Source organism: Hordeum vulgare, chromosome 6H (assembly GCF_904849725.1).
Source record: "Hordeum vulgare subsp. vulgare chromosome 6H, MorexV3_pseudomolecules_assembly, whole genome shotgun sequence".
Lineage (NCBI taxonomy): Eukaryota > Viridiplantae > Streptophyta > Magnoliopsida > Poales > Poaceae > Hordeum > Hordeum vulgare.
In genome coordinates this window covers 275,456,310-275,479,226 of record NC_058523.1, presented here as the reverse complement: position 1 = coordinate 275,479,226, position 22,917 = coordinate 275,456,310, and the positions used below count along the sequence as shown (strand labels likewise).

The 22,917-nt window shown below is 52.7% G+C and overlaps 1 protein-coding gene across 7 annotated transcripts in view; it reads left to right on the top strand.

The window, feature by feature from the left end:
- The first annotated feature begins 5,013 nt into the window (after nt 1-5,013).
- LOC123401318 (uncharacterized protein At5g03900, chloroplastic) overlaps nt 5,014-22,917 on the top strand; it is a 44,078-nt gene continuing 26,174 nt past the window's right edge. For 2 of the 7 annotated variants that reach the window (XM_045095103.1, XM_045095102.1), the window contains exons 1-8: nt 5,014-5,555; nt 5,649-5,756; nt 5,835-5,935; nt 6,162-6,236; nt 6,359-6,428; nt 6,529-6,594; nt 6,710-6,808; nt 7,204-7,269. In XM_045095103.1, the coding sequence (XP_044951038.1) occupies nt 5,148-5,555; nt 5,649-5,756; nt 5,835-5,935; nt 6,162-6,236; nt 6,359-6,428; nt 6,529-6,594; nt 6,710-6,808; nt 7,204-7,269 (993 nt within the window). In that variant the 5' untranslated portion in view covers nt 5,014-5,147. The remainder of the gene's footprint in view (nt 5,556-5,648; nt 5,757-5,834; nt 5,936-6,161; nt 6,237-6,358; nt 6,429-6,528; nt 6,595-6,709; nt 6,809-7,203; nt 7,270-22,917) is intronic. The other 5 variants (XM_045095101.1, XM_045095096.1, XM_045095097.1 and 2 more) reach the window with 4 other exon arrangements.

Here is a 22,917-nt window from a genome sequence, read left to right as displayed (position 1 = left end):
AAGGATTTACCGAACTGGCCACGTCGTGTAAACCTCTGGAATTTCCTCACGAGCATTGCAAGATCCTGTCCAAATTCCTCAGGATCACCAATGCTATCATCCGAGTCTTCTTCTTCAGATGAGGAAATTGCTCTAGCCTTCAGTGCACGTGGTTTAGAATAACTTGGTCCATATAGATATTTCTTTTCTTCTTGCTGGAATTCATGAGTATTGAGCCTTTCGAGTATATCAGCTAGATCAAGCATCTTGTAGTCTGGTCTTTCTTGATTCATTAGGACTAAAGTATCAAATGAATAATCCAAAGATCTTAGCGGTTTCTTCACAACTTCATGATCAGTAATGTCTCGAGCTCCCAATGCTTGCAGTTCATTTGATATGTCAGTGAGGCGATCAAAGGTATCTTGGCAGCTTTCATTGTCAAGCCTCTTGAAGCTATTGAAGAGATTGCGAAGAACATCAACGCGAGAATCACGCTGGGTTGATACTCCTTCATTTACTTTGCATAGTCTCTCCCAGATAAGTGTCGCTGAGCCCAAAGTACTCACTCTTCCAAACTGGCCTGGGCTCAAATGGCCACAGATGATATTCTTCGCTTGAGAATCAAGTTGCTTGAATTTCTTCACATCAGCAGCAGAGACACTAGCAGAGATGATGGGGATGCCATGTTCCACAATATACCAGAGATCATTGTCAATAGCTTGTAGATGCATCTGCATCTTGGTCTTCCAGAAGGGAAAGTTCTTTTCTTCGAAAGTAGGACATGTTGCAGTAACCTTAATCATGCCTGCAGTCTTTATAACTAAAACTCCAGGTGTTTAAACCAAAATCACACAGAACAAGGAAGTACCTTGCTCTGATACCAATTGAAAGTGTGTTATATCGACTAGAGGGGGGGTTGAATAGGAGATTTTTAGAATTTCATCACTGAGGAAATTCCTTTTGAGGAAATTCCTCACTGATGACTAACTTATAGCGGAAACAGTACAACAGTTTTTCAGCATGAGGAATGTGAAAACAGATTGCACAGTAAGCAGGCACGCAGAAAACAGATGAGGATTAACTAGCGTGAAGAATTTTGGGGTTGAGGAATTTCAGAGAAAGTCTTCAGCAAATTCTTCAAACAATGACAGTAGAAATCATCAACACATAATCTGAGGAATTTAAAGAGTTGAGGAATTAGAACCCGTTTCACAGCGAAGACGGTAGTTGATGACCCAGTTCCAACTGTTGTGACAGTTGTACATCTGGTTTGGAGCGGCTTGGTATTGAAACCAAACGACACACAGTCCCTACCGTATTCTCCTTCGGCTAAGAACACACAATCCTCGCCCAACACTCGTGGTATGTCTTCAGGGCAGACTTCCAAACCCTCACAAACTTGGTCACCCGGCGATCCACAATTGACTACTGGATTGCTCTAGACCATGACGCCTAACCGTCTGGAGGATGCACAGTCCTCAAAGGTAAAAGGCTTCAGTCCCACACATGAACAACTTCTTCAGTGATGCTCAATCACTTGGTTTTCGGTTTGTGGTATGGTGTTTGGGATATTTCCTCACTGATGAATTACTCTCGAAGACTCTGAGGAATTTGGGTTGCTCTTATGACAAGTGTCAGTTTCTAACGGAGCAGCCAACCAGCTAATGGTTGTGGGGGGCGGCTATTTATAGCCTAGGAGCATCCCGACATGATTTGACACTAATGCCCTTAAATAATATGACAGTTGGTGTGGATAAGACCAATGATGTGGCGTGGCTATCGAAACGGTCAGAACCCTCAACTGTGAGAGTCCTCATGTCACTCATATTCCTCACTTGAGGCTTTTGGTAGGACTAGGCTTGGGTTGAGCATCATGAGGAAATTCATTCCAATGTGTTACCTCGACCCCCTTTAACAGTACGGTGTTCCTATTACTCAAGTGTGAAGAAAACAAAACAGAAAGAGTAAATCTTCATGCTTCAAAGTCTTCAGGATGATTTTCTTCAGGACACACCGAATTCCTCAATTTCAATATCTTCATGAGGAATATCAATTTCATCGCAGATTCTCCGCGATTCAATTCTTTAGCTTCAGACCAATTTCTTCAACCGAAGATATACATTTTTAGGGGTCGATATTCATCAAATATTTCAAACTCCTCAGTGACTTATAGATCCTGTGTACACTCATGAACACATTAGATACTTAACCTATAAGTCTTCAAACCACCAAAATCACTAAGGGGCACTAGATGCACTTACACGTTGTCCTTCAGTACTCATGTCACCACCGTCTTCACTCCTTGCTTACCAAAGCGTTTAAGGAGAGGGTCATTAAGGAGGGCCCTTGGGAGGAAGGAGCTGATGCAGACAACATGTGGATGAAGATGTCGACTTGAATTCGTAAGGTGGCCTCCGAGGAGTTTGGAGTGTCCAGGGGAAGTAGAAGAGAAGCTAAAGATACCTGGTGGTGGAACGATGATGTCCAGAAGGCAGTTAAGGAGAAGAAAGATTCTTTCAGATGCTTATATCTGGATATGAGTGTAGACAGCATAGAGAAGTACACGATAGCAAAGAAGACCGCAAAGCGAGCTGTGAGTGAAGCAAGGGGTCGGGCGTATGAGGAACTCTACCAACGGTTAGACACGAAGGAAGGCAAAAGGTACATCTATAGGATGGCCAAGATCCGAGAGAGGAAGATGAGGGATGTTGACCAAATCAAGTGCATCAAGGACGGAGGAGGGTAACTCCTAGTGAATAATGAGGAGATTAAGCATAGATGGCATGAGTACTTTGATAAACTGTTCAATGGGGAGAGCGAGAGCTCTACCATTGATCTGGAGGACTCCTTTGATGATACTAGCACGCATTTTGTGCGGCGAATCCAGGAGTCGGAGGTCAAGGAGGCTTTAAAGAGGATGAAAGGAGGCAAGGTGAGGGGCCATGATTGCATCCCCATTAAGGTGTGGAGAGGCCCGAGGGACATAGCGATAGTATAGGTAACCAAGCTTTTCAACCTCATTTTTCAAGCAAACAAGATGCCATAAGAATGGAGACGTAGTATATTAGTACCAATCTTGAAGAACAAAGGGGATGTTTAGAGTTGTACTAATTATCGTGGATTTAAATTGATGAGCCATACAATGAAGCTATGGGAGAGAGTCATTGAGCACCGCTTAAGAAGAATGACAAGCGTGACCAAAAATCTGCTTGGTTTCATGCGTGGGAGGTCGACCATGAAAGCCATTTTTTTGGTACGACAACTTATGGAGAGATATAGGGGCAAAAAAGGACTTGCATATGGTGTTCATTGACTTGGAGAAGGCCTATGATAAGATACCGAGGAATGTTATGTGGTGGGCCTTGGAGAAACACAAAGTCCCAACAAAGTACATTACCCTCATCAAGGACATGTACGATAATGTTGTGACAAGTGTTTGAACAAGTGATGACGACATTGGCGACTTCCCGATTAAGATAGGACTGCATCACAGGTCAGCTTTGAGCCCTTATCTTTTTGCCTTGGTGATGGATGAGGTCACAAGGGATACATAAGGAGATATCTCATGGTTTATGCTCTTTGCGGACGATGTGATGCTAGTCGATGATATTCGGACGGGGGTCAATAGGAAGTTGGAGTTATGAAAGCAAACCTTGGAATCAAAAGTTTTAGACTTAGTAGGACTAAGACCGAGTACATGAGGTGCGCTTTCGGTACTACCAAGCACAGGGAGGAGGGGGATGTTAGCCTTGATGGGCAGGTGGTACCTAAGAAGGACACCTTTCGTTATTTGGGATCAATGTTGCAGAAGGATGGGGATATCGATGAAGATGTGAACCATCGAATTTAAGCCGGATGGATGAAGTGGGGCCAAGCTTTTGGCATTCTCTGTGACAAAAGGGTGCCACAAAAGCTAAAAGGCAAGTTCTATAGGACGGTAGTTCAACTCGCAATGTTGTATGACGTTGAGTATTGACCGACTAAAAGGCGGCATGTGCAACAACTAGGTGTGGCGGAGATGCGCATGTTGAGATGGATGTATGGCCACACAAGGAAGGGCCGAATATGGAATGATGATATATGAGATAGAGTTGGGGTAGCGCCAATTGAAGAGAAGCTTGTCCAACATCGTCTGAGATGGTTTGGACATATTCAGCGCAGGCCTCCAGAAGCCAAGTGCATAGCGGACGGTTAAAACATGCTGATAATGTCAAGAGAGGTCGAGGTAGACTGAACTTGATATGTGAAGAGTCCGTAAAGAGAGATCTAAAGGATTGGAGCATCATCAAAGAACTGGACATGGACAGGGATGCGTGAAAGCTTGCTATCCATGTGTCAGAACCATGAGTTGGTCACGAGATCTTATGTGTTTCACCTCTAGCCTACCCCCGACTTGTTTGGGACTAAAGGCTCTGTTGTTGTTGTTGTTGTTCGATCATGACGCGCACTACATTCCTCCTCCTTTGTCCTATATCTTCGTACATACTTTATCTACGACGACATGCTAGCAACTAGTTCATCGTGCCGCCGTGAGGGTCACTCGCCCACGACTCCGTGGTCGTCGTGTTGGACGTGGCGCCACACCCACCGTCTATCGTAGTCATCGTTGTCTGACACACACCGCTTTTCTCCTCCCCCGTCCTCTGCCTTAGCACTCCTTCGTCCGGACTTTCTCTGCGACGATGACGTTAGCAATTAGTTTGTTGCGGTGCCGGCAGGAACGCTTGCACAAGACTCTGTGTTCGTCGTGTCGGATGCGGCGCCTCGATCACCGTCTATCACACTCGCGAGACGCGATACACAATGTAATTCTATTTGTTTTTCTTAATCATATTCCGTGTATACAACCAAATACCGTGTAATTACATGATCCAAGCCAATGCAAGACACTAAAACTAATTCAAAATTACTGCGCTTATGTAGGACCGGATGCAAATAATCAAACAATATGGAGATGTTAGTTTTTTTTTGTCATGAATTACATTGAGCAAGGCTCCACCGGTCACGCTCCATCGCGAAGATCAAACACGACCCTGGTGGTGTGCCCATCTCGTGGCCACGGGCAGTACACACCGCGTCCTCCTCCTCCTCACCTTCCCTCCACAGCCACTCCTCCCGGCAAGATGCCCACCATCATCTCCTCCTTCTAGACCTCAGCCGCGCCAGCCATGGCCGCCACCGCCGCCGCTTCCCTTTCCCTCCACCTCCGCCTCCGCCCTCCTCCCCATGCCCACCGCAGGCCCCCTCGCCATGCCCCGTTCCTCCTATCCCCTCCTCTGCCCACCCCTTGCCCCCCTCACCAACTTCACGTCGCTAACGGCCGGCTCCCTCCCCCTTGCCGCCCCTCCGTGAAGGCGCGGGCAGGTAGCATCGAGGCTCCGAGCCTCGCGCGCCTTGGCGGCACCGTAGAGACCGACCGCCTCCCCGCCGACGTGCGCGACCGCGCCATGGACGCCGTCGACCACTTCGGCGGCCGCGTCACAATCGGCGACGTCGCCTCCCGCGCCGGCCTGCAGATTGACCTGGCAGAGCGCGCGCTCCAGGCTCTCGCGTCCGACACCGGGGGCTTCCTGGAGGTCCCCCCCCCCCCCCCCCCCCCCCCCCCCCCCCAGCCACCTAGCCTTCTTTCCGGCTGCGATCTGAGCGTGTAATTCTTGTGATTTGTGTAGGTTTCGGGGGAAGGGGAGGTGCTGTACGTCTTCCCGGAAGACTACAGGGCGAAGCTCGCTGGCAAGTCATTCAGAATGCGGGTGGAGCCACTGGTCGATAAAGCCAAGGTGTTCGGTAGAGGCAACCGACTTGTCTTAATTTATCTGAGCAGGTGCTGATTTTAGTTATGTTCTGCTTCTTTGCAGGAAGCGGGTGCGTATGTGGTGCGGGTGTCTTTTGGGACAGCACTAGTTGCTTCCATTGTGCTTGTATATGCTACCATCATTGCCATCCTCTCAAGCTCGAGGTATGTATGCTATTGCAAAGTAGAGTTTGTGTGCACAGCTTACCATATGCTGTACCTCCCAAGATAAGATACACAGTAGATGCCATATGCCCTTAAGTTTTGAAGATTCTGTCAGCATTTGCGTATTATTATTGTTTATATAACTTTCTGTGTTTAGGTACTTAAGCAAGATAATTATTTATATTCCCTATCCCCTTTCCAGTGATAGCACTTCCTCTTCTTATAGCAGTGATGAAGATAATCGTGGAAGGCGGCGCAGATCCTATGGCTCTACGATGTTCCTCCCAACAGATTTATTTTGGTAAGTATCCTGTAACTTTTGAGTTGGGGATCTGGTAAAATATATAACTTCCCATGTGATTGTAAATCAGTTATGTACAGATTCTTATCATTTTCGATACAATCTCATGTGTTCTCCACCAGGTACTTGGATACAGGTTCCTCCAGGAGGAGGCGGGTAGAAAAAGATAAGGGGATGAGCTTTATTGAATCTGTAATTTAAACTGGGTTGACATGATTGTTCATTTTGTTTGTGTAATTCTGACATGCACAGGTGGGATTAAACTGTATATTGTCTAATCAATGTTGTGCAGGTCTTCTCGTTTGTATTTGGGAATGGTGATCCTAATGACGGGCTTGAAGAGAGAAGGTGGAAGATGGTAAAGACTTTCTCAGCATGTAGCTGCTTCTATTCGACATTCTCCGAACCAGTTGCTACTATTTATTAGTTTTTGTAGTAGCAAATTTCAAGTGTCTCGTTCAATAAATTCACAGATTGGGCAGTATATTTCTTCGAATGGTGGAGTTGTTACGGCAGAGGAACTGGCACCGTATCTTGATGTACCGGCACCTGCAGAGCAAACCAATTCCAAGGCATATAACTTCTGTTCCAAAGCACTAATAAGTATTGCTTGTTTCTGTCAGACCTGATTAAGTTTTCCACTCGTCATTGAATAGTAAATAAATTAAATGTATAAATAGGTAATCTCCATCTCTATGCGAATATGTTGACGAAAATAATAATAATTTTCATTATAGAAGTACGTTTCATGATGAGACCTAGTAATATTAGTGATGTTGTTGGTGTTAATAGTTATTTCTCTATAGATGTTCAAACCTTGAAATGTTTGTCTGGTGCATATTCTGAAAGGACTTGTGTTGTGAGCAAGAGGGAGTAATTGGTTATCATGATACTGCTATTTTGAGGTATTTCCCCATTTATGGATTGAGAGTAATCTCATCTTATTCGTTCTATCTCTTGAATACAGGATGATGAATCATTTATTCTTCCAGTTCTTTTACGCTTCCAGGGACATCCTTTAGTTGACAATCAGGTCCACCTCTTCCCTCTCGTATATTTCAGGCTTTGATTAAAGAAAAATCATTAATCACATGTCCCTATATCGCTCTTCTCATTCTGACACCTTCAACCTCATTATTTATCGGACATGACATGCTCGACATAACTGCCGATGAACTTAAGCCAATGTTTTTAAGGCAAGGCAAGGTTGTGTAGCACCACCTCACCTTTTAAGGGCGTTTTTGATGGTGCTATCTTAGCTGTACCATGTAGGATAATTGGTGACATGGAAGAGAGGAAAAAAAGAGTCTTGCCTTCTCTTAGCTAAGAGATCTCTTAGGAAGAAAAAAATGATCCGAATTATAAGACATTTTGGATATTTCAATATGGACTACATACAGACCGAAATGAGTAACAAATACACTAAAACACGTCTATATACATTCGATTCAGATAAAGTCAGAACATCTTATAATTTGGAACGGAGGGAGCACAACAGTTGGCCCCATTGTATGGGACATATTATCTTATTCACACGTTCACTAGTTTTAATTATAACCGTTCCATAATTTTAGGATCTCGTAAGTGCACCACAACTTTACAAGTGTACCACAACTCTACAAGTTGCATAACATGATAGCCGTTAGCAAAGCGTAGGCTGGAAATCATCTTGTGTAGATGAGGAGATGGTGCCTTTGAACTTTGGCCTCGTCCTACTCGTCTATATATCACTCCATAGCTTTAAACTTTCTTATGTATAAAAAATTGCGCATCTCTTTGCTAATTTAGACAGATGCATTGGGACACTTATCCACATCACTGATACCCACGAAAAGGTGCTGCTTCAGCCTTCTCACTCTGGCATGGACTATCTTTCCTCACAACATACACCGGAGTAAATATTTCCTGTCTAAATTTTGCCAACACACACTTCCAAGCCGGATCGTAGGATGTAGCTCTTCTCCTAGGGTCATTGGATATACCATAACATTACCAGTCGCAGGATACATCAGGCAGAGACACTTGGCTATTGCAGCAACACTAAGAGAGAGCCAATTACTAGAGCAACCAGATCAAGCATGAAGTAGAGAAGTGGTGGTGGAGCTATGACCTTGTGGGTGGAGTCGTGTTGAAGCGGATGTCAGGAGGAAGCAAATGCGGATGGCTAAGGAGCTAGCAGATGCAAATGATAAAACATAGAGGCGAAGAAGAGAAGGAGCAAATGGAGGTTTGGGAGAAGAGAGAGGAGGAAGAAGAGAATGGAAAAGAGGCCGTATCTTGCAGCTGTTGGGGGAAGATGGAAGAGAAGCCATACCTTGCAGCCGTCGGGGGATTGTTTCACATCTGCCCAGAGGATGGAGAGCAGCGATCGAGCAGGATGCTAGCGGATTTGCGCCAGAGGAGTTGAGATTAGAGGGAAATAATGATACATGGTGATAGTGAAGGTGAATTGGAGGTTGATGAGGAAGAACACACCAAACACATGATGCTAGAAGGAAAAACTTGTGGGTAATTAGTAGATCCACACCACATGGTTAATGTGACTTATTACAAATCCAAGGGAAAGCAAGAACGAGGTGGGAGTTTTTTCACTAAGTCCTAGGATAGAGAGGACTTGAATTACACATGGAGACTCTTCTCCATGGAAGGAGGTCTTGTGCTGTTCGTAGGAGCCTTAAACCGTAAGTGGCATTGTACTTCTTGGAGTCTTTACCCATAAGTGGCATTGTACTCCAATTGAGTGTTCTCCCTTGAGAGTTCTTGACCCCACTAGGTGAGGATCCTATAAGGGCAGGAAGATGAGCTAAGCTCTATCAATGAGATCTATTCTTACTCAGAGCTGGGCGTTCAGGTTTACCCGAAAGTTCAGGTCAGGTAGTTCGGGTTATCAAAAATTTGGGTTTTAAAAAACAAAACCCGAAATTTAAGCAAATAAATTGATACCTGAAAGTTTGGGTACCCGAAAATTCGGGTTGTAATCCCGAATTACCTGAAATAAATCACAGAGGAAGGAGAATGCGGGCGTGTTGGCCGTTGTCTCAGAGATGGTGCCAAGTCTGGCGGCCAACGGCGGGTGGCTGAGGTGACCGGCAAGGCCGAGGTGACTGGCAGGAGCGTGTGTGTTGGGAGGAGATCAGGCGGCGATGGCGCACGCAGTGGAGAGCGGCGGTGGCCAGGCACGAACGACGTGTGCGTGGGACGGTAGAGCCGAGGGGCGCTGGCGCACGACGCACGTCGCTGCAACGGTGGTAGGCGAAGCAACAATGGTGGCGATGGGCAATGTGATCAGCGGCAGATCTGCCGGAGGCGACCGACGACAAGGACGAGCGGCGCATCCCCTTGCACGCTCTTCGATGCAGGCGACACATGCGTGAGGAGTGAGGACAGAGGAGGCAGCGGGGCATGAACCTAGACAAATTAGGGTTAGAGAGTGATTTTGGGCTTGTCGTGTCTATTTGGGCCTTCAGGGTGTTTTTTTGTCGGGCTTCTTGTGTATTTCGGGTAATTCGGTTTTTTCGGGTATCATGGCCTTATACCCAAATTGAATTTGGGTTCTGAGATCTGCTACCTGATGTAGTGATCGGCTCATTCGAGTTCGGGCTTTGGGTTTCATGCCCAGCGTGAATTTTTACCTAACCACAAATCTAGGAGGGAAGGAGTATATATAGTCTAGCCAACAAATGGGTAAGTGTAGGAAAGGGATACATGGGCCTTTGGCCCAGAACTGCCTGCACGCAGGCGGGCGACCAAATAATTCAGTTGGGTATGGTATGGCCTGGACAATCCCGGCCTGGAGCTTCAGCTAGCGCAAGCATTGACATCGGATAGTCCATAGACTTGTCCGGTGCTTCTCGTCTAGACCCCAAATAGTACGATGACTAGGCCCCAACAGTCCGATCACCTATTGCTGGCTTGGGCGAGGCGTGACCCGGGCTATCTGGCTCGCTGTTTGGATGCTCTCGGTTTGCAACGCTGGCGAGAAGTCCCAAAGCTGGGTAGTTAGGCCTGATATGCCCAGACAATCCGGCCGTGATGTTGCGCTATGTTCGGCCTGCTCCATCTTGCAGTTCTGGCTCGGCTTCTACGCTTCTCCCATGAATGGTGTAGTAGCTCTTGTGCCCATTACCTCCTCCATTACACATACGTCGTTTGGTTCGAACCTGAAGGTGCAAAACGTAGGAGGGTCAAAGTAGTATACCACCCTCGAAAGTAGCGAGTAGACACGCATAAAGGAGAAGATTCACCTTTGTATTGATGGTATGTGTGTCGTCAAGACATGGTGATGACACTAGGATTTCCTTCATTAGCCCCCTCAAGGAGAGTCATGCTTGATTCAAAAACTTCATCTCCATGGGAAAGGGATCGATCGGAGACCTTGGTGAAGTTGAACTTGTCAATCGTGATGTACTTGATGAACCCGCATGGAACCTGGACGCTTGGAAGTAAACTTGTGGTGGCGTCCTGGTAGGACTAGGGTTCCTACCGGGCCTCCGGCGTAGATTGTATGGGCAAGGAGGAGGGGAGCGAGGGCTGGAGCGGGCGCGCCGGCGAGAGGGCGCCGTCGCGGCTAGGGCTGGGCGCGGCGGTGGCTAGGGTTCCGGCTCCTTGGGGAGCCGGGCAACAGAAGATAATATCTTTATTGCTTGATCTCAATTGATGTCTTACAACTAGTATTTATAACTCGAGCCTAAGATAACTTTCCTAAAATAATTTGCCTAAGATAACTTGCGGGCCAAGCCCCTAATATTAACGCCCAGTGGGCCTCTGCCGGCTATAGGCCAAGCCGGTCATAACATCTCTCCCCGCCTGCACAAACAGCTCGTCCTCGAGTTGAAAGTTTGGATAGTGTTGGCGGAATTCCTCACGCTGCTCCCACGTAGCCTCCTCCTCCGAAAGACCCGTCCACTGAACGAGGACGAACCACACTCCACGTCGAAGCTGTGCCTGCAACACCTTGGCTGGTTCCGGAAGAATGCGACCATCGGCGGTTGGAGGTAGCGCCGGAGGGGCCGCCGGTGGCTCGCCACGGAAAGGCTTGAGCAGCCCCACATGGAAGACGTCGTGGATACGAGCGCGGTCTGGCAGCTGAAGACGATAGGCCACCTTCCCAATGCGCTCCACGATAGGGAAGGGCCCAGCGTAGCGAGGGCCGAGCTTTCGCTTCGCGCGCGGGTCGAGTGACTGCGTAGAGCGGTGGAGAAGACGCAGCCACACCCAATCACCCACGGCGAATTCCGCCTCGCGATGGTGATTGTCGTAGTAGTGCTTGGCCAGCTGCTGGGCCTGAAGGAGACGCTGACGGACCTCAGCAAGCATCTCGTCACGGGTGCGGATAAGGTCACCCGCAACCTCCGTCCGAGCCGTCTCCGGGTCCACCGGAAGTATAGGCGGGGGTGGACGACCATATACCACCTCAAACGGCGTAGCACGAAGGGCGGAGTGATAGGAGGTGTTGTAGCAGTACTCCGCCCAAGAGAGCCAGTCCACCCAAGCTCGAGGCCGATCACCTGTCACACAGCGCAAATACATGGCAATGACCTTGTTAACCACCTCGGACTGACCGTCCGTCTGAGGATGAAATGCCGTACTTAGACGGAGCTGGACGCCCGCCATCCTGAAGAGGTCGCGCCAGACATGTCCCGTGAACACCGGGTCCCGATCACTGACGATCGAAGCCGGGAACCCGTGTAAGCGAACGATGCCGTCGAAGAAGGCCCGGGCCACGGACGCCGCCGTGTACGGATGACCGAGCGCGATGAAGTGGGCGTACTTAGAAAAGCGGTCGACCACCGTGAGGATGACCGACTTGCCGCCCACCTTGGGGAGGCCCTCGATGAAGTCCATGGAAATATCCGCCCAAACCTGAGACGACACCTCCAAGGGCTGAAGTAACCCAGCCGGTCTCAGGGTCTCCGTCTTGTTGCGCTGGCATGTCTGACAAGACCGAACCCAGTCGCGGACAGGGCGCGATCGCCGGGGATGTAGAAGTCAGCGCGAAGACGATGTAGGGTTTTCTGCACACCCTCATGACCCGCCGAGTGGGCGAGCTGTAACACCTGGTGACGGAGATCATCATGCGCCGGAACAAAGATCCGGCGCCCATGGAGAAGCAGTCCGTCAGCGAAGCGCCAGGGCTCCTCCAGGTCTCCGGCCGTGAGTTGCTGCTGGAGAAGAACGGCGTCGTCGGCTGTTGCAGTTGCGCGGCGAATGGCGGCGAAGAGGCCGAACGTCGGCCCGGAGCGGACGCACAGGGACGCCCCAGCGGACTCGTCGGTGGAAGGAGCGAGATCGGAGTCGCGACGGGACAGCGCGTCGGCCACGGTGTTAAGGCGGCCCGGACGATACTCGACGGAGAAGTCGAAGCCGAAGAGCTTGCTGATCCACTGGTGCTGTGGCACAGTCGACAGCCGTTGGTCCAGTAAGAACTTCAGGCTGTAATGGTCCGTGCGGATGTGGAAGACCCGTCCCCACAAGTACGGCCGCTAATGGCGCACGGCCTGTACCAGGCCAATGAGCTCCCGCTCGTACGCCGCCAGCTTAAGATGGTGCGGAGCAAAGGGCCGGCTGAAGAAAGCAAGGGGCCCCTCGCCCTGATGAAGCACGGCGCCGAAGCCCACGCCCGAAGCGTCACAGTCCACCACGAACGGGCGGTCGAAGTCGGGCATCTGGAGGACGGGACCCGTCGTGAGGGCCCCTTTGAGGGCCTCGAATGCCGCTGTCGCCTCGTCGTCCCAGGCGAAAGCATCGCGGCGGAGCAGCCGCGTGAGAGGTGCCGCGATGAGCCCGAACTCCCTGATAAATTTTCGGTAGTATCCTGCGAGGCCGAGGAACCCGTGGAGAGCCCGCGGCGAGTGAGGCATCGGCCAGGCGGAGACAGCTGCCACCTTGTCGGCGTCCATAGCCACCCCGTCGGCTGAGATGACATGGCCGAGGTAGGCAACGGTAGGTGTCCCGAACGAGCACTTCGAGCGCTTAAGGTGGAGGTCGTGCGCCCGAAGCTCGTTGAAGACGATGGCGACGTGCTGGAGGTGCTCGGCCCAGGTGGCGCTGAAGATAAGAATATCATCAAAGAAAACAAGCACAAACCGCCGTAAGTAGGGTCGCAGAACGTCGTTCATCAGGGCCTGGAAGGTCGCCGGGGCATTGGCGAGGCCGAAAGGCATCACCAAGAACTCGAAGTGGCCATGGTGGGTGCGAAACGCCGTCTTGGCGATGTCGTCCGGATGCATGCGCACCTGGTGATAGCCCGACCGGAGATCGAGTTTGGTGAAGAAGCGCGCCCCATGAAGCTCATCCAAGAGCTCGTCGACCACCGGTATCGGGAACTTGTCCTTGAGCGTGAGCGCGTTCAGGCCACGGTAGTCGATGCAGAAACGCCACGTGCCGTCTGTCTTGCGGACGAGAAGCACCGGCGCGGAGAAGGGTGACGTCGAGATCCGGATGATGCCCGCTGCGAGCATAAGGGCACACTGTCTCTCCAACTCATCCTTCTGTAGCTGAGGGTAGCGGTAAGGCCGCACCGCCACGGGAGTGGAGCCCGACACAAGGTGAATGCGATGGTCGTACACCCGAGCAGGTGGAAGTCCCCGTGGTTCGTCGAAGAGGGCGCTATGCTGCTGCAGAAGGGGATCCAGCAGAGGGTGCTCGGCCTCGGGGGAGGCGGCGGCCAACTGAAGATGTGGCACGGCTGGCGTAGCGCCCCCAATGCCGTTCCAGCGGATTTCGCATCCCAGCCGCCAGAATGTCATCGTGAGCGCGTTGAAGTCCCACACGATGGGCCCGAGGGTCCGGAGAAAGTCCACACCGAAGATGAAGTCAAAGCAGCCGAGGTCGATGCCGGCACAGGTAATGGAAAAGTGTTCGCGTCGCGGGCGAGTCCATGACACTGGAGGCGGTCACCGTTGGCCACCGTGATCCGAAGGCGCTCCCCGCCCGTTGTCGGAATAGCTAGACGACGCATGGTTGCCTCGGGCAGGAAGTTATGAGTGGAGCCCGTATCCAGCAGGGCCACCAGCTGCTCGCCATGGAGAGTCACGGGCAGCAACATGGTCCGCTCATGACGGATGCCGGCTAGGGCGTGGAGAGAGACGACGCATGCCGTTGCCGTAGAATCTGCGGCCGTGTCCCCAGTGGCCGCCGGTGGCGGTGGTGCGTCGGTCGTCTCGACCGCCTCGGTGTAGTCGACCGTCTCCAAGTAGAAGAGGCGAGGGCAGACATGTGTCGGCGTGTAGGGCTCATCGCAATTAAAGCAGAGACCCTGACGTCGACGCTCCTGCTGCTCGGCCGGGGACAACCGGCGGAAGGTCCGTGTGGCGGCCGGGGGTGCGGCCGCCGCGGCTGGCGGAGGCCGGCCCGGTGCTGGTAGGGTCGGCGCGTGTCTACTGAGCTGGCGGCCGCCCCGTCCGGGCGGTTGCTGCAGTGCCAAGGCCCGCTGCTCGAAGGCCCGGGCGTAGTACATGGCGGACTGAAGGTCGGGGGGTTCCCGGAGCTCGACATTCACGCGAATATGGTCCGGTAGACCACCCACAAAGAGCTCAGCGCGCTGAGTCGCAGATACGCCTGGCGCGTGGCACGCCAGGGCTTGGAATCGGTCGGCGTAGTCCTGGACCGTGGATGTAAACGGTAGGCGGCCGAGGGCTGCCAGTCGGCTGCCACGGATGGGGGGGCCAAACCAGAGAAGGCAGAGCGCGCGAAATCGATCCCACGGTGGCATGCCGCCCTCGTCCTGCTCGAGGGCGTAGTACCAAGTCTGTGCAGCGCCACGGAGATGATAGGACGCGAGCCAGGTGCGATCCGACGCGAGCGTCCGCTGCCCCCGAAAGAACTGCTCGCACTGGTTGAGCCAGTTGAGGGGGTCTTCCGTGCCCTCGTAAGTGGTGAAGTTCAGCTTGGCGAACCGAGGGGATGTCGGACCGCCGTGTCCGGTAGCTGCGGCTGTCGGTGGCATCGCGTACGCCGGGTCGGGAAACTCCGGAGCGTAGGGCGCCGAGCTGGAGGACCGCTCGAACGGCAGAGAGGGCGCCGGGTGTTCCGGTGCGGTGGTATAGACCGGGCCCGAAGATGATCCGGCTGCCCACGCGGGAATCGGCGATGGCGATGGCGGAAACTGCACCTGGTGCAGGGGCCGACCGGTGGGTCGGGGCGCTGGTGGTGCTGCTGTCGATGGCGGCGGCGGCTGGTGGTGCTGAGCCGTAGCCGGCGCCGTGGTGGCCGGTAGAAACTGGTGGGGTGGTGGCGTACGGTAGAAGCCGTACCCAGCGGCGCGGTGGTGGCCGGCCACACCGGCCATGGGGTGCCTGCGGCGGGGTAGTGCTGCAGCAGCTGCGGCGGCGGGGGCGCCCCTCCGTATGGCGGCTGGAAGGCCGGGGTGGCCCACGGCAGCGACGGCGGCCCGTAGGCAGTGGGGGCGACGCTCGGCGGCGGGGGTTGGGTCCCAGCGAGGTAGAGGCTGATGCCTCGGACCGCTTGGACAAGCTCCCGCAGGGTGCCCGACATCGCCTCGGGCGAGAGGATGGGGAGCGGCTCCGTCGTGGTGATGATCGGCACTGGCGAGGGAGCGGTCCCGGACATGATCGGCAGCGGCGGCGGGGCGGTGGTTTGCGGCGGCGGGGCGGTGGTGGTGGGTTGCGGCGGCGGTGGTGGAGGGAGCGACATGATCAACCTGGAATCTCTGGATACCAAATTGGTAGGACTAGGGTTCCTACCGGGCCTCCGGCGTAGATTGTATGGGCAAGGAGGAGGGGAGCGAGGGCTGGAGCGGGCGCGCCGGCGAGAGGGCGCCGTCGCGGCTAGGGCTGGGCGCGGCGGTGGCTAGGGTTCCGGCTCCTTGGGGAGCCGGGCAACAGAAGATAATATCTTTATTGCTTGATCTCAATTGATGTCTTACAACTAGTATTTATAACTTGAGCCTAAGATAACTTTCCTAAAATAATTTGCCTAAGATAACTTGCGGGCCAAGCCCCTAATATTAACGCCCAGTGGGCCTCTGCCGGCTATAGGCCAAGCCGGTCATAACACGTCCATGAGATGTAACCCCCCGCGTGTGGAAGAGAATTATCCTTGAAGAATGGGAAGGAAATAGACTGACGAGTGTTTACTTGACACTCCCCAATGATGCTCCTATATCCATGAGATGTATCATGCAAAAATAAGGAGACAACAATGATCTGTAGCCAATTCATGAAAGCTCATATTAAGATCGCTCAAAGGGAAGGAGTTCACTTTGGGAATATGCCTTTGAGCTTGTTGAGTAAGATCTTCGTGCGTAGATATATGCAATGTGCATGTGACAAATATGCGGAGAGCCCCTTAGACTACGGGGAAACTATACAGTCTACGTGGAAACATAATATAACATAATATAACTCTAGTACCCTCCCTCAAACTCTTGATAGATCCACAACACTGAGTTTGGAGAGTCCGGGCCTTCATAAAGTAACCCGCCAACTATAACTCGTAAGACGCATACTGCAGAGCAATAACCTGATCCTGCACACTCGATCGCACAAAAGAAGCATCACCAATATGCATTGTGAGCTCATGCTTCACAAGGTCACTTGCAATACTGGTAGCACCTATACTGTTTGACAAGAAGGGAGTATTGTGTAATGACAGAAAAACCAAACCACAGTAACCAAGTCACCTCTACCACCAGAAGAGCCATAGCTCCTCTAGGGTCGCACGGTAAAATTGAGTCTGTTTCTTTGTCTTCTAGGCAATGATATAATGCCTTGCGAGCGGCACTATACAGATCTAGCACTTTCGCTAGCAAATGCATAGTATCGACCCAAGGATGCCCCCCCACCAAACACAACGTGCGTGCTATATCCACACACGCAACATGCATGCTATTTGGATGGTATGGCATGTATCGAAGCACAACTCTACAAAAGATTTGCAACAAAATATAACGGAGTCAAATTTAACAACTCCAACGAGTCAAATTTAACAAGGGTCTTTCGATCAAGTTGCAGTTCTCACAACGGAAGCAAAAATATACCTTAGACGGGTAAAATTTAACAAATGCCTTTAAAGAAAAGCAGATGATGTTCATACTTTCCCAGACCATTGCCTGTGGTAACCATAGCTAGCGTCGTCCTTTACCCAGAGGTTACCTGCTTCCAAATGCTACTATCTGATTTGCAGCATCCAGATCAAAAGAATAAATAAAACATGATGAGTACTCAGCTGTACTCACAAGACTTACATCACATCTATTCTAAGTATGCATCATTCTCAAAGAAGTGGTATGTGGTTTCAGCGGCAACAAACACTAGCATCCTATAGAGACACGCTACAACTTGCGTCCATGAGAGATAAGGTAAGAGAGCATAGATGAGAGCCATCTTATCTATCCTAACCTAGCCAAAACATAACACTACCTTGCATCCCCCTTTGCATCACCCATGAAGAAGGATCCCCAAGGCATGCACACGGCTGGCAAGTTTTGTTGATTACTAATTAAAATTGTTTTACAACAACAACAACAACCACCAAGCCTTTCAGTCCCAAACAAGTTGGGGTAGGCTAGAGTTGAAACCCATAAGATCTCGAAGCCAAGTCATGCCTTTGGAACGTGGATAGCTAACTTCCACGCACCCCTGTCCATGGCTAAGTCTTTGTCGATATTCCAAACCTTCAGGTCTCTCTTAATGGACTCCTCCCATGTCAAGTTTGGTCTACCACGACCCCTCTTAACATTCTCAGCACGCTTTATCCGTCCGCTATGCACTGACGCTTCCGGTGGCCTCCGTTGAATATGTCCAAACCATCTGAGACGATGCTGGACCAGCTTCTCTTCAATCGGTGCTACCCCAAGTCTCTCTCGTATATCGTCATTCCGTACCCGATCCTTCCTTGTGTGGTCACATATCCATCTCAACATGCGCATCTCTGCTACACTTAACTGTTGGATATGTCGTCTCTTGTTTGGCCAACACTCCGCGCCATACAACATCGTAGGTCGGATAGCTGTCCTATAAAACCTGCCTTTTAGCTTTTGTGGCACTCTCTTGTCACAAAGTACGCCAGAAGCTTGGCGCCACTTCATCCACCCAACCTTGATTCGGTGGCCCACGTCTTCATCGATATCGCCATCCTTCTGCAACATGGACCCCAAATATCGAAACGTGTCTCTCTCCGGTACCACCTGCCCACCAAGGCTAACCTCTCCATCCTCGTGCCTAGTAGCACTAAAACTGCACCTCATGTATTCAGTTTTAGTTCTACTAAGCCTAAAGCCTTTCGATTCTAGAGTCCGCCTCCATAACAACTTTCTATTAACCCCCGTTCGGCTATCATCGACTAGCACCACATCATCCGCAAAGAGCATACACCATGGGATATCTCCTTGTATATCCCTTGTGACCTCATCCATCACCAAATCAAAAAGATAAGGGCTCAAAGCTGACCCTTGGTGTAGCCCTATTCTAATCGGAAAGTCATCGGTGTCGCCATCACTTGTTCGAACACTTGTCACAACATTATCATACATATCCTTGATGAGGGTAATCTACTTTATTGGGACTTGTGTTTCTCCAAGGCCCACCACATGACATCCGAGGTATCTTATCATAGGCCTTCTCCAAATCAGTGAACACCATATGAATGTCCTTCTTTTGCTCCCTGTATCTCTCCATCAACTGTCGTACCAAGAAGATGGCTTCCATGGTAGACCTCCCAGGCATGAAACCAAATTGGTTTTTGGTCACGGTTGTCAACCTTCTTAAGCGGTGTTCAATGACTCTCTCCCATAGCTTCATAGTATGGCTCATCAGCTTGATTCCGCGGTAATTAGTACAACTTTGAACATCCCCTTTGTTCTTAAAGATTGGTACTAAAATACTCCGCCTCCATTCTTCGGGCATCTTGTTTGACCGAAAAATGAGGTTGAAAAGCTTAGTTAGCCATACTATCGCTATGTCTCCAAGGCCTCTCCACACCTCGATGGGGATACCATCAGGACCCATCGCCTTGCCTACTTTCATCCTTTTTAACGCCTCCTTAACCTCACACTCCTGGATACGTCGCACAAAGCACATGCCGGTATCATCAAAGGAGTCGTCTAGCTCAATGGTAGAGCTGTCAACCTCTCCATTGTAAAGGTTGTCAAAGTACTCCCGCCATCTACGCTTGATCGCCTCATCCTTCACAAGAAGTTGATCATTTCTGTCCTTGATGCATTTGACTTCGCCGACATCCCTCGTCTTCCTCTCCCTAATCTTGGCCATCTTATAGATGTCCCTTTCGCCTTCCTTAGTGTTTAAATGTTGGTAGAGGTCTTCATACGCCCGACCTCTTGCTTCACTCATCGCCCACTTTGCAGCCTTCTTCGCCACCTTATACTTCTCCATGTTAGCTGCACTCCTGTCCAGATATAGGCATCTGAAACAGTCCTTCTTCTCCCTAATAACCTTCTGGACCTCATCGTTCCACCACCAGGTGTCCTTAGCTTCCCTTCTACTTCCCTTGGTCACCCCAAACTCCTCTACAGCGACCTTCCGCAAGAAGGTCGCCATACTCGTCCACATCAAGTTTGCATCGCCTCCTTCCTCCCAAGGGCCCTCCTTAATGACCCTCTCCCTGAAAGCCTGGGATGCCTCCCCCTTGAGCTTCCACCACTTCGTTCTAGCGACTTTGGCGCGCTTATCCCGTTGGACACGAATCCTAAAGCGGAAGTCAGCAACCACAAGCTTATGTTGAGGGACAACACTCTCTCCAGGTATCGCTTTACAATCAATGCAAGCGCGTCTGTCTTCTCTTCTAGAGAGGACAAAATCAATCTGGCTAGAGTGTAGACCACTACTGAACGTCACTTGATGGGATTCTCTCTTCCTAAAGAGGGTGTTAGTGTTATGACCGGTACAACGTACCAACGGAGGAGGCCCAATGGGCAGGGTTAATTACGGGCTTAGCCCAAGTTATCTTACCTATCTTAGAGTCCAAGTTATATTAGAGTCCAAGTTAGAGTCCAAGTTATCTAGGGTTTAGTGGAGGCTGTCCTCCTATATAAACACATGTACCCCTTCGATATTAAGCAGACAATAAACAGTATATTCTGTTGTCGTCTCCCTCAGGAGACGAGAGCCCCAAACCCTAGCCGCCTCTCTCTCTCTCTCATGCCGCGACGGCGCCCAACCGCCGGCGCCGGCGTCCCCAACCTCGCAGCCCGCACTTCCACCCCTACAACCTACGTCCGAGACCTGGTAGCACCCTAGCCTCTACCAATTTGGTATCAGGTAGCTTGGGTTCGATGAGTTTGTCGGACCTTCCCACCACCACCGCCGCCGCCACCACCGCCTTCCCCGCCACCTCGCAGCAGCCGCCGCCACCGCACCACTCGCCGCCGCCAGCCACCTCAGGTCCGGCCGCCTCCGGTCCCGTGGCCCTGGCGGCCGAACCCGCCCCCGTCCTCTCCCTAGCGGAGATGTCCTCGGTGATCCGCGACCTCAACCTGGCGGTCTCGAACCTCCGGACTTTCCTGCAGGCTCCGTACGCAACCCCGCCACCACCGCCTCCGCCGGCGGCGCCCTTCGCGCCACCGCCCTCGGCCACTGTCGCGCCCCAGGGCCTGCCGATCACCCAGGTCCGGTGGCCGCCGTCGCCGTCCCCGCTATCGACGTGGATTGACACGCCAACCTACACGACGGCGCCACTACAACCGACGGTGTTGCAGCCACCCGCCCCCACCTTCGGGAGGTTTGGTGGGTACACTGATCCGTACGCCGGGAGCTCCGTCGTGCCGCAACACTCTCCTTCCGCCGCGCTGGGTCGTCACGAGGGCACCTACGCGGCCTCGCCACACGTGCAACAGCCACCCCGCTTCACCAAGCTGGCGTTCGCCACCTACGACGGCACCGTCGACCCCCTGAACTGGCTCAATCAGTGCGACTAGTTTTTCAGGGGGCAGCGGACCATGGTGCCCGACCGCACGTGGATCGCCTCCTACCACCTCCGTGGCGCCGCCCAGACTTGGTACCATGCCCTCGAGCAGGACGAGGGCGGGATGCCTCCGTGGGAGTGCTTTCGCGACCTGTGTCTCCTCCGGTTCGGCCCCCCATACGTGGGAGCCGCTTGGCCGAGCTCGGTCGCCTTCCTTTCACCACCTCGGTGCAGGACTTCGCCGACCGCTTCCAAACGTTGGCCTGCCATGCGCCTGACGTCACGGCTCGCCAACGCGCCGAGCTCTTCGTCGGCGGCCTTCCCGACCACATCCGCATCGACGTCGAGATGCGCGACCCCCAGGACCTGCAGACGGCCATGTATTACGCACGCGCGTACGAGCAGCGCGCCAACGCCCTGCAGCAGGCGTTCTCGGGCCGCGGCACACGTCCCCCGACCCGTCCCGCCCCGGCGGCCGCCACCCCGACACGCCCCGCCCTGTCGGCCGCTACTGCGGCTGCCCCCGCGCCGACACGCACCTTCCGGCGCTTGACGTCCGTCGAGCAGCTCGAGCGGCGCCGCAAGGGCCTGTGCTTCAACTGCGACGAGCCGTATGCGCCGGGTAATACGTGCGCCCGCCTGTTCTACTTGTTACCGTCGACGACGCGGAGGTGGAGGCCCTCACCGTGGAGCTCGACGCCACCACACTCTCCGAGGCCGGCGTCACGACCTACGGGCCGGTCGACGCGACCGCCTTCGTCGTCTCCCTTCATGCCATGGCTGGCATCAAGACAGCAAAGACGATGCTGCTTCCGGTGACGATCAACGGGGAGCGTCTCACAGCGCTCGTGGACAAGGGTTCGACGCACAACTTCCTGTCCGGGGACGCCATGCGCCGCCTCGCACTCCAACCGTCGGGCTCGGAGATGTTCAGCGTCACCGTCGCCAACGGGGACCGCCTTGCTTGCCAGGGGGTGGCGCGGCAGGTTCCCGTCCTCATCGGCGGCGAGCCGTTCTCCATCGACTGCGTCGGCATCGACCTGGGCTGCTACGACTTCATCCTCGGCATCGACTTCCTGTCCACTCTTGGCCCCATCCTTTGGGACCTCGATGTGCTGTCCCTCATCTTCTGGCGCGAGGGCGGCCGTCGCGTTCAGTGGACAGGCATCGGCGGCTCCGGCGCCGTGACTCCGCAGCTCCAGTTGATGGCGGCCGCACTGGATGAGGCGCATCCCCTCCTGGCCGACCTCCTGCAGCAGCACATCGACATCTTCGACGAGCCACATGGCCTCCCTCCCCCGCGGCCCTGTGACCACCGCATCCACCTGCTGCCGGACACGGCACCTGTAGCCGTGCGTCCGTACCGGTACCCTCAGCTGCAGAAAGAAGAGCTCGAGCGTCAGGTGGCGGTCATGCTCGCGCAGGGCATCATCCGGATTTCGACATCGCCATTCTCCCCCCGGTGCTCCTTGTGCGCAAGCCCGACGGCACATGGCGCTTCTGCATCGACTACTGCACCCTCAACGCCCTGACGTCCAAGGACAAGTTCCCCATCCCCGTCGTGGATGAGCTCTTGGACGAGCTACACGGAGCGCGCTTCTTCACCAAGCTCGACCTTCGCTCGGGCTACCATCAGGTGCGCATGCACCCTGACGACATCGAGAAGACGGCGTTCCGCACTCACCATGGCCACTTCGAGTTCCTGGTGATGCCGTTCGGCCTCTCCAACGCGCCGGTGACCTTCCAGGCCCTGATGAACGACGTGCTCAGCCCATACTTGCGCTGCTTTGTGCTTGTTTTC